The sequence below is a fragment of the Rhinolophus sinicus genome, chromosome 11 (genome assembly GCF_057876585.1).
Source record: "Rhinolophus sinicus isolate RSI-liver-muscle chromosome 11, RSI-T2T, whole genome shotgun sequence".
Classification (NCBI taxonomy): domain Eukaryota; kingdom Metazoa; phylum Chordata; class Mammalia; order Chiroptera; family Rhinolophidae; genus Rhinolophus; species Rhinolophus sinicus.
In genome coordinates this window covers 24,157,645-24,174,958 of record NC_142511.1, presented here as the reverse complement: position 1 = coordinate 24,174,958, position 17,314 = coordinate 24,157,645, and the positions used below count along the sequence as shown (strand labels likewise).

Below are 17,314 nucleotides of genomic sequence, written 5' to 3'. Positions count from 1 at the left end.
TGGATTGAATAATTGGATGGTCAGACATTGTGGATGGCCAAAGGCAGGAAAGCCTTCCCGGAGCCCAGGGGCACTGAGCCCTATTGCTCACCACTCCCTAGCACCACGGACCCTGCTCCTGGAGGGCGATCCGTGCTTCCACGCCTGCTCTGGGTTGGCATCCTGGACTGGACACCACATGCTGCTTCTAGAACTAAAATGCAATGTCCTTGAGGGCCAAGAACCATCCTTGCTGCTTAAAATGCAGACATCTCTGCTTCCCAGTACTCAAGGTCTTCTACGAGCATGAACTGACCAAGACATTGAGGTCTGATGAGATGCTGGTCACGTGGCTTGTGACTTCAACCACCAACCATTGCAGCTATATCCTCTGATTTCATGTTTATGGTTCTTTCTACAACTTTGAGAGCACAAAATCATCCTGAGGAGGTTTGACCCCAACTTCTTCATATATTAGATGTTTCCTTGGCTGTAAACTGGGTTAAAAGCTCAGAATCATATTCCAAGCTCTGCTGTGCACTGGCTGTGTGCCCTTGGCATGTTTTGTAACCTCTCTGTGCTTTCGTTTCAGCAGCTATAAAATGGGGATAATAACAGTACCCTTTCTGTGGGGCTGTTACAAAGATTAAATGAGTTACGGTCTGTAAAATGTTTAGAACAGTATAGAGCACAGAGGAAGCACCCAATCACGGTAGCTATGGCCATTATTATTATTATTATTATTACTACTACTGCTACTACAACTATCATTATTATTTCCACCACCACTCCAAGCTGCTCCACAGGACAGTGTGTGCATAGTGAAATCCCACAGATCTGAACATAAGAGTATGCGTTCAGAGAAATGCCCAGCATGTTGACCTCTGGCCTGTCTAAACCCAGCCCCTTTAGCCCCACAAGGCAAGGTAGCAAATGGTTGGAGCCCTGGAGCTGGGAGCACAGGCAGCCAAGCATTTCCATCCCGTGGGAAAACTCATTGCCTCTTCAGGATACTCATTTATAAAACTGGGTTGAAAATACTCTCTCAGTCCACTGTACTGAATTCTCGGGAAAACATGAGCTATGTATACAAAAGAACTGCATGGAGGAACTAACAAATATACTGAATTGATGTAATTTTTAAGTCATCCTAGGACAGATCTATAGTCCTCAGTTTATAAACTATGGAGTTTAGTAAAAACCTGTGAAATATAATTGGATAATTTCCCATATTCAGGCTGAACTAAATCCTAACATTTTAGCCCCAAGCATGGGCTCCCTCTCACCTCAGCTACTCTCTCCAACAGATATGCAAATTCCTGCCTGCCCCCTAGGGGCAGTTCCATCTGGGCCGAACAAATAGGAGGTGGCATTAATTATGCATGTGGTCATTTATTATTCTTCTTTCCCCAAGAAACTCCCAGCTGCCCTAAAGAGCTTTGAAGAGAAGGGGTGTGAAAGCACAAACCAAAATATAAGCCACTTTGTTGTGTCCTGATTGTGCCAACAAAGGGTGTCAAATGGATGGAAGATGAGGAGGTGGGAAGGAGGGGGTGGGTAAACGTGACAGGAGCAGGGGGACACAGGAGCAGGGGGGCGGCGAGGGGCACCAGCTCTGCCTACCTGCTGATCCAAATACTCTAGGTTTCTTTGCAACTGAAGGTCTAAAAGTTCATCCTACCCGGAGCCCGGAGCCCGAGGCCCAACGGCAACACAAACAAACAGGAACATGACAAAAGAAAACAATAAAAGGAAGCAAAGCAGTTAAGAGTTAGCTGGACAGCAAGAGGCCTCTGCCCTTGAGGAGTTCTGGGGAGGGAGGGACTGAGGATGTGGGCAGGCACAGAAGCTGCCGCTGGACACACTCACTGGACACTCCCAGACCAGCTCCTGGAGGGTCACACTTGAGCCCCCCACTCCATGGCTCCTAGGGTCAGCCTGGCCCTCCCTGGTGACAGAAGCACTGCTGAAGCAATCTAGTAAGCCCGTCCAGCAGCATTTTCTGAGTTTTCTGGGGAAATCTGTTGTTTCTGGATGGGTACATTTACCATGTGTCAAGGCTACAGAGTTTGGACACTGGCAGAGGAGAATGAGAAGGTAAGGAGTAGCAGCCCTCCCTGCCCGCCAAGGTCCCCTCCACCCTGGCCTCCTGGAGCTGTGCAGGAAGAGGGGACAGCAACAGCCCTTCGCAGATGAGAATTCTGCCTATCGGTTCCAGTGGTTCTCCCCGCTCCCCACCCCCAGCCTCCAAGTGGAGCGTCTGCATCTAGTGCTCCTATTTCTCAGGTAAATAATTCCAGGAAGAGACAATAGAACGGGGAGGAGAGAGGAGGAGACGCAATATGGAAAATCTTTTCTTCCTCAGTCCTTCCACACTGTCTCCTTCCCCAAAGTGACATTCCAGGCAAGGATAAACTGGAAGCAAATACACTTTAGTGGGCAACTTGGGAGCTCCGGCCTGACTTCCTCCCCAGCCCACAATCTGAGCCTATGTCCGGGCCCCTTCATGCTGGAGAGGAGGACTGTTCTGAGGACGAGAGGATCAGGACATTACATGCTTCCAGATCTTGTCCCTGCTCCTCGGCCCCGTGTCACAGAGGAGAAGGAGCAGCTGACACCAAACTCTGCACTGGTGTTAGAGTCCTGGCCAGGAGGGAGGAGGTATCCAGAGGCTGCTAAGATCCAGGTGGGCCAGGCATTGGGCACAGAGCAGCCCTGCGTCGGCCCGTTTGGCCCACCCTGGGAGGAGAGGTCCTGAGGGGAAGTGGAAGGGAAGGCGAGGACGTACCATCTTATCGTGGACCGTGGGGGGTAGTGGGTAGTTGTGGGGGAACAGTCCTGCAGGGACCGGCCGCCTGTCTCCCAGGTAATCATACTGGAAGAGAAAGCGGATTGGAGAGGTGAGGGGGTCTGACTGGGACACGGACTTCCCCACCAACTGAAGTTCAAGGTTAAGGACGTTTGTATCCTGTCCCAGAGCAGACTCCAAACTAAAATGGACAGCATTGATCTGTCCACGTCCTCAAGATTTGAAAAGACAGAATACTCGCTGCCCTATTATAAAGAATTAGGGTTCCTGGCACAACCTGGGGACAGGCACAGAGAGCAATGTTCCTACTCAAGGGGCAAAGCATGACCCCCAGGGCAGCACCCCTGGGGGTGGAACCACAGGGCCAGTGGCCCCCGAGCAGCACCACTGGTCCTTCTGACACACAGCCCAGGGTCCCTGTATCCCAGATGCCCCCTCATCTCCACCTTTTCTCAGCAGATGGTCTGAGGCTTCAGGGGTACCTCAGGGGATGAAGGAGGCAGGGAAGGCTGGTGGCTCACCTTGGGGGAGCTGATGGATCGCCTCATTACATAGGCAGCTGGGTCAGCATAGATGTCCTCGCTGCGAGGTGGCAGCCGCTCAAAACGGGCACTGGGTGAACGGACTGGGGAGTAAATGCGGGCGCGGCTGTAGGCGCCCTGGCTGGGTGAGCGGGGCACAGAGTGGGACCGGGGCTGCAAGGACAGGCGGCGCAGAGAGCCAGAGGTGGCATCCAGCTCATCATAATAAACCGGCTGCCGAGAGGGGCTAGGGATCCAGACAGTGCCATCCTGCCGCCCATAGCCAGCAGGCTCCTTCCACCCGCCCCCATTGCGAAAGGAGTGGCGCTTGTCCTCCAGAGCCCAGGGTGGGCTGATCCGATCGTAGGCGGGCATGGAGCAGATGCTGTCCGGCCGCACTCCTTGTGGGTAATACTGGTAATCATCAGGGTACTGGGAGGAGTAGGGGCCATAATACTCAGGGGCCCTGCGGGACACAGGGTAGAACCTAGAGGGACTGAGAGACAGGACAGTGTAAGGAAGTGGACAGAGTGGGACGTCCCCACCCATCCGTCCACGCCCCAGCCCCACCTTCTTGTCCTCCAGCCTAGAGCGGGGTTTGACCAGGTGAATGGTGCCCCAGGCTGGCCTTGTGAGTACACAGAGCATCAGCTTTGTTTCCAGAGGTGCAGGGAAGACCCCCTCCTCAGAGCTCCTTCCTCAATCAGCTCCCTGAGGCCCAAAATTCCACCTGTCACAGTTTCCATCTTGTCTCTTTAAAATGAAATACCCTGGGGAGAAACTTTAAGCCTTATTAGCCATCTCTATCTCAAAGTGAACCAATTTATCAGATCCTGTCCAGAAAGGCAAATAGGAGAAAGAGGGCAAGTGTACCAGGCACCTCGAGGAGAGGGCAGCTTCCCTGACTCTACGGGCCTCATGCCCAGCGAGGCGGTCTCCCTAGGGCAGGTCAGAAGCCCCAGGCGCCAGACCACCAGCAGTGAGCAGCCCTCCTGAGTCGGTTACCTATAGCCCAGAGCTGCCCAAGCCCCAGGGAAGGAGCCCCACTTGCCCTGATGATCAGGCCCAACAGATGTCTTAAAATCTTTGTCACCAGATAAAGGAGTCAATTATTCTAGAGGGCAGAAGTAGGGTCAATGAGTGGCAACATTTTGTTACTTTTCTTTTTATAAACACTGGCTTTCAAATAATTAGAGCTGTTCAAAAATGGAGTTGGCTTGGTGGTTAGTGAATGTCCTGTTGGTAGAAACACTGGAACAGAAGATGCTGTAAGAGGGTGGAATGATGTCTGATGGAATGATGGACAGATCTCTGACTGGAACGTTAAGGCCCCTACCACAGTCAGCCTGTTTCCTGGGCCACCCAACACCCTGTGGAGAGGCCCTGGGTGCTTTGTCCCTTCCTCTGAAGGAAGCAGAGAGCAAAATCAAGGGCAGAGGGAGCCATGGGGCAGGAAAGGATTTGGGCGAGTTGGGTATTCTGGAGTTTTGTTTCCCAACTCTGCCTGGCTTCCAGAAGGTTTCCAACAGGGGACACCTCTCACATTACTCCCTGAGCCATGATAGCATCCCAGCTCCACCCTCGTCCCCCACCAGGCCTCACCTCCGAAGGTCTTCAGGTGGAGGTACCCCCCGGCGCAGGTTTACCCACTGCTGAAGCTGGTTCATGGAGCTCTTGCGCTGGGCGATCTTGTCAGAGTTGGCATGTGGCGGTAAGTTCCGCTGGTGTTCCCCACTCTCTGAGTCCTGAGGCTGGAAAGCTGTGCTCCCTGGCCGGCTTGGGGAGCTACACTGCCAGCCATTGGGCTGGGTGGGCCGCTCCCTGCCCCCTGGGATCCTTGGGCCCTCGGGGTAAGGGCTGCCCGGTTCTGAGACTGGTTCCAGTCCAGCTTGGATGCCATTGGCTTTCACCAGAGGCTCACTCTGGACTTCAGGCCTCTCCGGCCTCCTCTCTGCCTTCTCACAGCCTCGGCCATCACCCTCCTCTCGAGTCTTGGTCTCTGGCTCAGGCTTGGGGAGGCTGTTGTGCGGTGGCTGGTGGTGGTGTTTGCTGGGTGGGATGTTCTCTGAATCTGGTTTCTCGTGGCTGCAGGTTGCCAAGGGAGACATTGTAAGGGACTCCAGCCCAGCATGGAGTTGATGGGGGGGTGATAGACTGGGATGGAGAAACGGAGTGGAGAAGGATAGGCAAGAAGGTAGCGATGGGAACAAAATTCAACGAATTACTGTTCTGTTTCCTAATTATTATAAAAGGCCATCCAGTCCTGCCTATGCATCTACCCTCCAGTTCTTCTCCCATGAGCCACTCCCCACTCCCTTCTGCTGACCTGCCTTGAGCCCAGCCTTCAAGCTATGACCAAGATTAACCTCACCCGGTTTTGGTCTCCTCTGCCGTCTAGCCCTGATTCAGACCCCAAACTTGGCATACACTATACTGAAGCTTCACACCAACGACCCTTGATGTCCCAGCTACAGAGACTTCTTATAGGTCAGCCCTCTCTCCTATAGAAAGTTCCTCAACTTCCATAAGCCTTGGGCTCCTTGATGGCAATATGGGGATAACAATGCCTCCTTTCACAGGACTGGTGTGGGATCAAACAGGGCAGGCACCAGGGTGGAAGCTGTAGCCTCAAACTTCACAGGCATAGAAATACACTAGTTCCCCAGTCAGAAACAAGCTTCTCCCAGGACTGACTTTTTGTTAGAATATAAGCTACACTAAGCAGGATCATGTCAGAATTTTCCTTGTTTTCCTAGCTCCTGCTATAGTGCCTTACACATTTCTACTTGTAGGAAATATTTATGAAATAAATGCGTAACCTTCTGGAAGTGGGCCCTTTGGTTGAAGCAAATATTTGGAATCTCGTGACAATGTTCTTCCCATAGTTTCCCAAATTCAACATATTCAAGCATCCTTGTTGAGACACTGCTTGGTAAACATTTCTAAGGCATGTGAATGGACTTGGACTCTACACTGTCACACCTCCGTCTGGATCCCCGTTAACATCTAACTCAAGACTCAACAGCCAGTTGAAGGCACTGAGACAGCGGACGAGGAAGTGATGGGAGCAGCCATGTACTGAGCGCCCATGAAATGCCAAGCATTTTATATACTGTTTAGTCCTCACAACAACCTGTGAGGTGGGATTATAATTGCTGTCTTTGAGGAAAGGAAACTCCGTTTCACACAGGTTAAGTAACTTACACTGAGGTCGCACTGTGGGCAAGTAGCCAAGTTGGGATTCAAACCTGAGTCCACCTTCCTCCAAAGGCTGTGTGCTTAACATGCACAGCCAAGAAAAAAAGAGCAAATGACCCTGGTCTTTGGCTCTTCGCCCCAGTGGAATCTGGCTTCTCACTTGGCCTCCACCAGCTCAGAGAGAAGAGGAAGAGCAGGTCAGGGGAAGAGACTACGAGCTCTGAAATCACTCAACCAGGCACCCGGCTGGGATGTAAGGAGACAGCTCATCTATTCCCAAAGATTCAAGCCAGCACGCCGAGCTCCATGGTGGCACAGATGGGGCACTTCCTCTCTCCTCCTCCTCCTCTAGCACTCCCCACATCCAGGCCCCGTACTCTGGCACTCACTTGTGACGCACAGCTTGGGGCACAGACTTCTGGGCTGGGGGGATCTGTACTCGGGCAGCCTCCCCCATGGCCTGTATCCAGGCCTCCTGCTCCTTGGGGCTCTCAGCACTGAAGAAGTAGGTGCGGACCCCAGCATGCTCGGCCTGTGGGGGGAGGCAGTACGTGGAATTGGCCCCGGCCTCGTCCATCCAGCACACAGTCACCTGCAGGGAGAAGACACCCACACCCACAGAGCGGGTGGTCAGGAAGGCTGTTCCCTTCACCTCCAGCTCTTTTTCCCACATGGAGCTCAGGAGCAAGGTGAGGAGGGTGGCCCCCAGTCATCCAAGTGCTCCAGCTGGCACCCACATGCCTGCCTTGGCTAGCTCTCTGACACCACTGGGCAGCCCAGGTAAGCTTCCCCGTCCCACCTGAGGTGATTGAGCAGGAGGGACAACTACCACGCCCACTCTCCTACCGCATCTTTGACTCGAAGGGCAATTACCCAATGTCTAGGAGAGATGCCCCCTAGCACACGCCAATCTCTTGGCCTCTGAGAAGCTAGCATTGTGTCTTCCGTGCAGAGACAGCCAGGCCTCTCTCCATGGGCATGCAAGGGGCATGCACAGACAGACAGAGCACGCTACCTAGTTGGCGGCTGCGAGCAGGTGCGGCAGGCGGGAACCCAGAAGAGAGCTCCTGTCCAGAGGAGGGGTCCTCACACGGTCAGAAGGAGGAAAAGCAGAGAACAGGTCAACCAAACACCAGAGGAAAAGACAGAAGACGACGTGGCAGGAATGTTAAGGAACAGACAGAAGTGGGGAGCTCTTCAAACTATCCCCCTCCACTTGGTGTCACCATTGGGACAACAGCACCCAACAAAGTCCCCAGTTCAACCCACCAGGAGGGGGAGAGAAGAGCTTGCACCAAGGGAATTTGGGGGGGGGGGGCGGTGGAGAGAAGTCAGGGTATTCCAGTGCTAATCCTAGCACTGTTCCTGACCAGCTTTGGCCTTAATTGAGGCATCTGTTGAATGGGGATGGGTCTACCTGCTGAAACTCAAGATTCTTAGGCCATAAGGAAAAGATGCTCCAGAGCTAGATTCTTTCTGGGACCTTAGCATACTCCGAGGTGAGACCTTCAATTTCCCAGGAAAAGCAAGCGGCCTTCTTTATCCCACTCAGCATGAGAAACCCAAAAGTGATTAAGAGTCTCAGATGGGAAACTCACTTTGGCCTCTGAACCCCTGGGTGTTAAATCCTGAGCCTCTGGGGGTTGGAAAGAGAGAAGACAGGGCTCCTCTCACAAAGCCCCAGGGCTCTTCTAAGCTGCAATGTCAAATCCACAATACCCTCCAAATGCTTTCCCAGCTGGCCCACCGCAACCCCGTTCCTCTGCACAGGATTTCTTTCTGACAGGAACCCTTACCCAGTGAGGGTGCATCCTCCTCTAGGGGCAGAGATGGGCCTCCTTCCTCTGGATCCTGCCAGTCCCCACCCTCCAGCAGGAGGCCCAGCATGTCAGCAGAGGCAGGGAGGTGCTGAGGAAAAGCCAGTGAAGCTGTGAGGAGGTGTCTGGGAGTTGAAACTATACACAGGGATGTGGAGACCAGGCAAGCCCTCCAGGATGGAGAACACAGGGTTATCATAGAGGACAGAGAGACACCGAGGGCACTCATGGGTGTGTCCTGGGGCTGGTAGGAGTGGGCAGCAAATGAGTGCATTCGCTAAGCATCTAGTAGGGCTTTTGTGAGTGCAGAGCTCTGCTCTGGGCACCAGTCACAAGGAAAGCACACATACTCTCTGCACTTGAAGAGCTCACGGTAAAGCTGGAGGACACAACATGCCCACAGGGGAACAAAGGAGCAAATGCCTGGGAACAACTGCTGCTGGAGGCAGGGAAGGCAGAGGGCCTGGGGAAGACAGGGCGACTGAAAGGCAGCAGGAGGTGACACCAGCCTGGAACCAGGAAAGAGGGCCAGAGAATTGAGGGTGGTACCCCAGTGGGGTGAAGTCCACTGAGTTCCCACGGGGCTGGGATAGGAAGAGGCTCAGGCACTTGGCAGTGGGCAGGGCAGGAACAGTCCTGGCTCATTATCAGCCGTCCAAGAGTTTCACTCTGTGGCCATAGCAGGACAAGCCTCCCATCTGTCTCAGCTCCCCTGCTTTCCTGGGGGAAGGCCCTCTGATTAGCCACAATTGGAGTCCTTTGTGGCCACTGAGCACAGCCCTCCGAGTTGGGTTTAAAGAGGCTCTGCACTCCTTTGGGGGATGGGGATGGAGGAGAGGAGCTGATGGGAACAGAAGTGAGATCTGGGGTTTATGGTGGGTGTATAGGTGAGTCATCGGGATGCCTGTCGAACTCCGAGCTAGAGTGTGCATGTGTGTATGCACAGGTCTGGAAGGGCGGGTGACACAGGCTGTCTGAGTGTGTGAGTGTGTGTGCATCTGTGTAGAGCAGGACTGTTGTTGGTTAAACAGCCTGTTCCTATTTCCCCAGCTAGAACCCAGCTCCCTGGAACCAGAGTTTCATTAATTGTTCACTCTGTTCACACCTCTGGTAGACAGGACCCAGGGAGGCTGGAAACTAATTATGTGCCAAAGAAGTCCCTCTTTGTTCCCCAGAGCAGCACTTGTGCATGTTGCCCACCTTTTCTCTATCGCCAGGTGACCAGAGTCTGAAGGACAGAAAGGGGCAGAGTCTCTGGGGCTCAGACACTGCCTGGCATGAGCTGCAGGCCCTAGCATCTAACACCATCGCTTTAGGTTTTCAGGGCCTTGGACAGCAATTCTCAACTGGGATAGAGAGAGGGCTTTGTACTAAGCGTGGTAATTTCATACTGGAAAATGAAAAGGAACCAGGGCCTTTACATCATAAAACACAAAAAGGACCTGGGATTTGTATAGTTTTTAATGGGTCATGAATTTTTAAATGTGGAAAAACACTGCCTCGTAAGAACCAGCTGCAGCCTTTAGTGGGTGGATCCCCAGGGATTCTGAGGGAGCCACACTGAGCAAGCCTGTGAGGCCCATCTTCCTGCATATTTGTTCTCTCGAATTGTCTGCATAAGGTTTACTTCTCTTGATTGTAATGAGACTCAACTCCTAATTTTCTCTGAAGATTGAAACTTGACTATTGGTCTAGTTCCCTGGGCCCAAGGTGGGGAAGAGACTTTCCAGAAAGGATCTCACAGCCCCTCCATTCCCCACCCATAGATCCTGCCTCAACTGCAAGGGGTCTCCCAGGTTCCAGGTGCCAGGCCACTGGGCAGAAGGCCCATGGGCTCAGGACACAGCTGGGCTACAGTTATTGACATTTATCCCAATAGGGCTGATACGCTTCTCCTCCCTCCCATGAGAAAAACTGTGGTACCACTGAAGCACATCTCTACCGGCCCACCCTGGGGAGAATCACCCACCTAACCCCTGAGGAAAGAAGAGGGGGTCCCAGCACGGCCTTACCTTAGCCTTACAACAGCCTGCACTGAGTCCAGGGGCCGCTGACAACTCCCTGCCCCCACTACCACTTGAGACTCCTTTGGGAGGTGGCTCTTGACCCCTCTCTATTCCCCTGTGCTCTAGAAGAGCAGGCCTCCCTCCCCCGTCTGACCCGGGAGAGGAGAGCCAACTGACCTTAAAGGTGTGTTTTCGGCTGATGTTGTCCGAGGGCTGCACCGCGGCCACGCGGAAGCTCAGGAGTGGGATGCTGCCCAGGACGCTCTCCTCCTTCTCATCTGTCGGGAAAGAGGCGCAGGTAAGATGCACGGGCTCACGTGTGCGCATGTGCAGGGGGAGAGGGAGGAGCCCATCGGCCCTATTATGATAAACAGCAACAAGCAATACATATTTGCTGCTCATCTATTTGTCAGGCCCTCAGGGCCACCACATACCACCACACAGGTTGTGCTCTGCACACACCAAGAGGCACGCTCCCCGGAGTCGGGGCACTGGGGTGCGTGGGAGCTCTGCAGACATGTAGACACAGGGACTATAGAGGTGGATGAGAGGGAAGTAGTCCCATTCTCCAGGAACTGACGTTCTAGTACTCAAGGAGGCAAATCACTTAGAGCTAGCATTTTAGAGAGTTCCATCTATGTTGGGCACTGTTCTAGTGAAATGCCTTCCTGGATTTAACCCTCCCAACAATCCTATGAACAGATACTATTACTACCCCCAGTTTATAGATAAGGAGCCTGAGACACAGAAAGGTTAAGTAATTTGTCCAAGGTTACTTAAGTAGAAAGTGGTGGACTGGTCTTTGAACCCAGGGAGTCTGACTCCCAAGCTCTCATTCTTAACCACTGTCCTATGCATAGTGCCTTTCCACACAAGACCATTCCAAAGGCCATATGTGTAACAGGATGATAATGGGATAGGGTGTGGTAGAGTAGACAGTCCCATCTGTGCCTCGGCTCCTCTGGGTAACTGTTTGTAAGGTTCTGCCAGGCACCCAGCAGTTTGCTTTGTCCTCTCCTGACGCAAACCTCTCCCCTTTACAGTCTCATTTCTCCACAGGAAGATTTGCCCCCGCAAAGCCTCCTGGTCTGTTATCCCTGGATCAGGTTAACAATCAGGCCATGACATAATTTGTTCTGATCTCCAAAGAACCCTGATGGATTAGTCGGGTCCCCAGCTGTCAGTAAGAGGCCAGAAAGGGTGGGGCTATTCGGAGGGACAGGTGGGGGGCGACTATGAGGCCATGGCAAGACCCTCCCCACTTGCCCAGGATAGCTCCTTACTCCTTGAGCTGAAAACTCTGTAAAACCCTCAGATAGGGCTCAGAAGAAATAGCTCAGGGATTAGAAACTAGTTCCCCTTCTCCTCTTACTCATCACTTGCACAAGATACAAGGTGTGATCAAAAAAATAGTGAATGTTTAAACAAAAAATTTATTACAGTAAAAGACACAGTGCCATTAATCCTCCTCAAAAGACTTCCCCTCTCTTTGAACACACTTATCCCATTGTTCTTGCCACGTTCTGAAACAGTTCTGGCGTCCTCTTTTGTGAGTGTCTTTAGTTGCGCTGTTGTGGCTACCTCGATGTCCTGAATTGTTTCAAAATGTTTACCTTTCATGGTATCAGATCTAGTGATGAAGTGGATGAAGACACATCATAATGTTTTTGTTTGTTTGTTTGTTTTTAAGATTTTATTGGGGAAGGGGAACAGGACTTTATTGGGGAACAGTGTGTACTTCCAGGACTTTTTTCCAAGTCAAGTTGTTGTCCTTTCAATCTTAGTTGTGGAGGGCGCAGCTCAACTCCAGGTCCAGTTGCCGTTTTCTAGTTGCAGGGGGCGCAGCCCACCATCCCTTGCGGGAGTCAAACCAGCAACCTTGTGGTTGAGAGGACACGCTCCAACCAACTGAGCCATCCAGGAGCTCAGCTCAAGGTGCCGTGTTCAATCTTAGTTGCAGGGGGCAGAGCCCACCATCCCTTGCGGGACTTGAGGAATTGAACTGGCAACCTTGTGGTTGAGAGCCCACTGGCCCATGTGGGAATCAAACCGGCAGCTTTGGGAGTTAGGAGCATGGTGCTCTAACCGCCTGAGCCACCGGCCCAGCCCTCATAATGTTTTTATTTGACAGAAACTGCCATACCAGAAGTGTGACACGGAGTGTTGTCATGATGGAGGATGAAGATATTCACGAAAGACGACTTCCAGAACCGCTTCAGAAAGTGGCAAGAACAATGGGACAAGTGTGTTCAAAGCAAGGGGGAGTATTTTGAAGGGGATTAATGGCACTGTGTCTTTTACTGTAACACATTTTTTTTATTTAAACATTCACCGTCTTTTTCGATCACACCTCGTACGTGGTCCAATGTGCAGAGTCCTGTGCAGGCCTCAGCACGGTACCCAGAGGAGAGCTAAGCCAAAGGAGCAGGAGGGACTGGGGCTGGGGACCCAGGGCTTCTTCAGGAAAGCAGGGCTGTCAGCCCCAAGAGGAGACAGGCCCCTGCCTGGTACTGTCCAGGTCTGTGTTTGGGGGTCTAGTGAGAGCACCTCTCGGTGGATAGTGACCCCTACCACAGTGCACCTGGAAATGCACAGCTTTTTAAGGTTCTCCTTATGCCAGGCTCAGAGTCTCTCCTCTGCAGAGAGCCTGGTTTTCCTCCAGCTTTGTTCACACTCTGGTTCCAGGGCAGCCCTCTATCCCAGGGTGCCAGCCTGGGCAGATTCTTCTCCCCCAATATTGGGGTTTCCTCTGTGACTAGACCCTGCTTACGTGATCGCTTCCTGATTTCTCTCCTCAGCGTTAAGGTGGTGGCAACGCAGGGCACAGGGACAGCAGCGTTATCGTGGTGGGACACTGGGTACAACCTTTGTTTGCCAAAGTTAATGATTCACTGAATTGCTCCCAGGAGGCCCGGAGAAGTCAGGGCTCTGCCATTTCTGGGGCATGAAGAGGCATGGAGGAAAAGGGAACTGCCTCTCCTGCTGCAAAGTCATTTCACCCTTCTCTTCCCAGCGCCCTGCATCAGTGTGACAAGACCACCTCTGTCATCACCCTCATTCGATCTCTCCAGACCCTCCTTGATACAATGTTGCTGTATATATTTTTTAAATACCTTTCTAGAGATTGCTGCACCAAAGCTGTCAGATCTTGGCCCGTCTTTCTTTTATCTTTTTTTTTTTTTTTTTAATGTTTTGAGAGGGTCAGGAGAGTGTTGAGTGGAGCAAAGAGAGCAGAGCTGGGGATATTCATTTATTCCACACTGGTGGAGCAACTACTATGTGCCATTGTAGGCACTGTTGTAGGTGCTGTGTATACAGCAGTGACCCAAACAGACAAAACTGGCTGCCTTCATAGGTCGGATCGTGCCTCCATGGGACAGAAGGAAGATCAGCATACACCGCTCAGGGGTAGGTGACCTGCTAGTAGTAACTAATGACCTTCCTCTCGTCCTCCTTTTCCACCCCCTTCCCCTGGACTGCACCATCGCTCATGTCCTGTTCACACCCTATCACCAGTCCATGCCTAGAACTCTGCCTGAAACCCAGTCAGCACTCGGTAAATACTGAATGTGAATGAGTAAGTGAGCAAGTGTGAGAATGTGTGAGCAAGTGAGCTTTGTCTTTATCCCACTGTGACACCCCACTGATGACAGAGACTGCAGTGGGGAGACAGTCCTTCCCCGCCACCCCCTGCCAGCCAACTTCCATCCAAAGCAGAGCCCAGTGACCTGACAGAATGGTAGCGTGCTGGGCCCTGGCTTCTCATAGCCCCCACAGGCCTGGGGGCAAGCTCACCTTTATAGTAGAAGAGGCAGCGGTCCACCAGGACAAACCAGCGCTTGTTCCACTGCTTGACCCCAGAGCTGGCCTGTGGGGCACATGGAGAGACAGACAGGAGGAGCTGTGAGTTGTGCACGGGGAGGAAGGGGACGTGGCGGGAAGAGCACTACACTATGAGGACATTCTGCCTCTGGTTGCAGCTCGGCCACTAACAAGTGGCAGCAACCCTCTTGAGACACCAGATGCAGGGAACTGACATTGGAACATTGCCTGTGACCTTCAGTTCTGTCATCCTGGGCCTCAGTGCCTCCCCCAGGGAAGATAAAAGGGGTGAGAAATGAGTCAGAATGAGTGAGCAGAGGACAGGCAGGGACAGTGGCAAGGCCAATGGGGACAACTGCTGGACCCCAGACTTAAAGGACACCCCCCCCACCTCTCCTTTTTCATAGCAAGAGGGATGTGCTGAGGATGAGCCAGTTGCTCCAATATGGTGGACGCCCTAGCGTATTTCAAAGTCACTGCATCTGCCTATGAGGAGATCTAGGTGGATTCCCAAGTATGACACTAGTTGTTCTGTGACATTTTGGGAAACTAACTGACTTCTCTGGGCCTTCATACAATTAGGAGATTCGTTCACAGAAATATACCAAATTAGGACATGGAAGGACATACCAAACTAGACATGGACTATTGTAACCACCAAGGATACAGCTATGAGGAGAAGCGCTGGGCGTGCTGGGCAGAGTGGCAGAGGAGGCCTCACCTGTTTGAAGAGCCAGCCCGCCTTGGTGACAGGTGCATTGGGGTTCCGCTTCATGGAGTGTGAGCGCTTGCCAAAGGCAATGGCCTTGCGGGAGGTCCGGGTGGCCTAGGGAGGCAGAGAGAGGAACAGGCCTGACTTCCTCCCTCTAGTGCTTCCTGTTCCACCGGTGAGGGGAGCAGCTGCATCTCTCCGGTACCCCCAGGTACCCACGTGTGAATCTTGGATCTGTTACTAACTCAAGGGCATGGCCTCTCAAGTTATTGGCTCTTTTTCTTATAAGGCTCAACATAATAGTCCTGCCTGTCTGATGTGGTGGGGGCTTTGAAGGTTTTCTTGAGGAGAAACTGAGATTTTTCATTTCACTCCTGTGTCCTTCCTCTACTGTCCTTACCCCCTACCTCTTTCATAATGCTTTCTAGAACCCATTCAACTGCAAGTAAATCACCATCCTCTCAGAGTTCTGTTCATTCTCAAATGCCCAACACACCATAGAGCTGGGAACATCTACACAAGTGTTCGCCCAGCTCCTTACTGCCTTGTGGACACTGTTATTCTTCCACATTCTGGCAACAATCTCTCTTTCCTGAAGTACCACTAATCTTCCACCACTGAGCCCCTTTCATCACTGTCAGCTTCTAGATGATTCTTTCAGCATCAGTCATCTTCATTCTAAGTCGCGCCATCACTGTTCTTGAGGATGACGGAACCAATGCCCTAATTTTATATGACCTTGATGTCCTCAACTCCAAAATCCTCCACTACCACCCCAGCAACTGACTCCCATGGCTGTACCTCAGTTCCTAAGCCTCTGCACCACTAACATCTTCAGTTCTAATATTCCCGTTATCTGATCACAACATTCTATCTTACTCTGTTCCTGAACTGCACAAGGTTTTCTACTCCACTGGGATCCTCAGCTCCTCAATTCTTCCCTTTTTTTTTTCTGGATCCATCAGCCACTTTGTGGTTTTAGTTATTTCCCTACAAAGTCTACACCCCATGGTAAAGTAGAACAACTGCACTCTCAAACAACCCATCCATGGTCTTTCTGCTCAATTTTCTAAAACTCAAAATCCCAGATTAATCAAAGTATCCACCCTCCCTGCACTCACATGCAGATTATGGTGCTGCTGGAGAAAATCACACTGCAGTACAGATGAGGCCACTGCAGAGCCCCAGTCCCCAGCCGCAGCTGGGCTCAGCCCTGATGACACCTCCACTGCACACCCCTGCCTTTCTCCTGAGCCTGCGACTTCCCTCTCTGCCCTCCCCACAGTGGACCTGGCTCTTGCGCCACAGAGAAAACTGAGCTTCGCAGACATGCACCTCCTCCATTTTATGTCCTTTTACCTAGAAAATTACTGCCCTTGCCACTATCTTTTTCTCTTTCTCTCCAAGGTCTAATGAAGAGGCACTGTCCTCCTTTCTAAGACTAACATGTCGAAGCCACCATCTCCTCTGAGACTTTGCTCCATCAATAATCTTCTCTCCAATCTGTCTTCAACTTTTCCTTCTCCACTGGCTTCTTCTCCTCAGCTAACGTGTTCAGGTGTCTCCATCTTAAAGCATCTCTCTCTGTCTCTCTCTCTCCCTCCCCCTCCTCCCACACCCCCACCCCCACCCCCCCACCCCCAACCCTACATCTGCTGTCAGGTAATCCCTCCCCTCTTTCTCTTCAGGGATTGGCTACTGGGGAGATCCTGACTTCCTCTCCTCCCACTCCCTCCTAAACTTCCTCTTTTCTGAAATGGCTCTTGCACTACCTTAAAGTGAAGCTGCTCAATCCTTGACCATTCTAAAGCACTGGACAATTTTAACCTTTCTGTCCTTCCTGAAACTCTTCTTTTGGTTTTTTCAATGCTATTCCTCCTTTTCAACACCTCCATCTGTGGCGACTCCACCTCTACTCTAAGTGTTGGTGGACCTTAACCAAACTTTTCTCCTTTTATTCTTGTTTATCTAATTATACGTTGTGCCTGTGTGATCTCCTCTGTACCCATTGCCTCAACCACCAGCAATATGCTGGAAATTCCCTAATCTATATCTATACCCTCTTTCCCAGCCCTAGTCCATTTGGTAACTGGTTGCCCAACCAGGATGAAGAAAAGTACAAAACCAAGCTCATCCTCTTTCTAACCAAATCTGTTCTTCAGTATTTCTCATCTTGTGAATGGTATTACAATCCACTCAGTAACCCACACCAGAGCTCTGAACCACCTCACACTGTTCCCTCCATTCTTTTACCCAATCATTTATGCAGGTCTGGCAAATCTATCTTCCTAAGAGTTCTCAAATCTGTTCTTTCCTCTCAAATTCCACTTGTTGCCTCACAGATTGTCATCTCTTCTTGCTGTCTATCCTCTGCCATAAACTAAGGCTCTCTTTCCCCCCTTTCTTCTGCCTCCCCCTCCCCCCGCCCACTCCGGTTCAAGCTGTTGTTT

General features: G+C 51.8%; 1 protein-coding gene across 34 annotated transcripts in view; it reads right to left on the bottom strand.

The window, feature by feature from the left end:
* PLEKHA6 (pleckstrin homology domain containing A6) overlaps positions 1-17,314 on the bottom strand; it is a 133,239-nt gene that overhangs the window by 24,184 nt on the left and 91,741 nt on the right. For 20 of the 34 annotated variants that reach the window (XM_088801743.1, XM_088801747.1, XM_088801741.1 and 17 more), the window contains 8 exons: positions 14,874-14,978; positions 14,126-14,198; positions 10,508-10,608; positions 6,897-7,099; positions 4,912-5,463; positions 3,310-3,805; positions 2,768-2,854; positions 1,603-1,656 (listed from right to left, as the gene is read on the bottom strand). In XM_088801743.1, coding sequence (XP_088657869.1) covers positions 1,603-1,656; positions 2,768-2,854; positions 3,310-3,805; positions 4,912-5,463; positions 6,897-7,099; positions 10,508-10,608; positions 14,126-14,198; positions 14,874-14,978 — 1,671 coding nt within the window. Of the gene's footprint in view, positions 1-1,602; positions 1,657-2,767; positions 2,855-3,309; positions 3,806-4,911; positions 5,464-6,896; positions 7,100-7,522; positions 7,599-8,303; positions 8,416-10,507; positions 10,609-14,125; positions 14,199-14,873; positions 14,979-17,314 lie in introns of those variants that run through there. The other 14 variants (XM_088801745.1, XM_088801757.1, XM_088801753.1 and 11 more) reach the window with 10 other exon arrangements.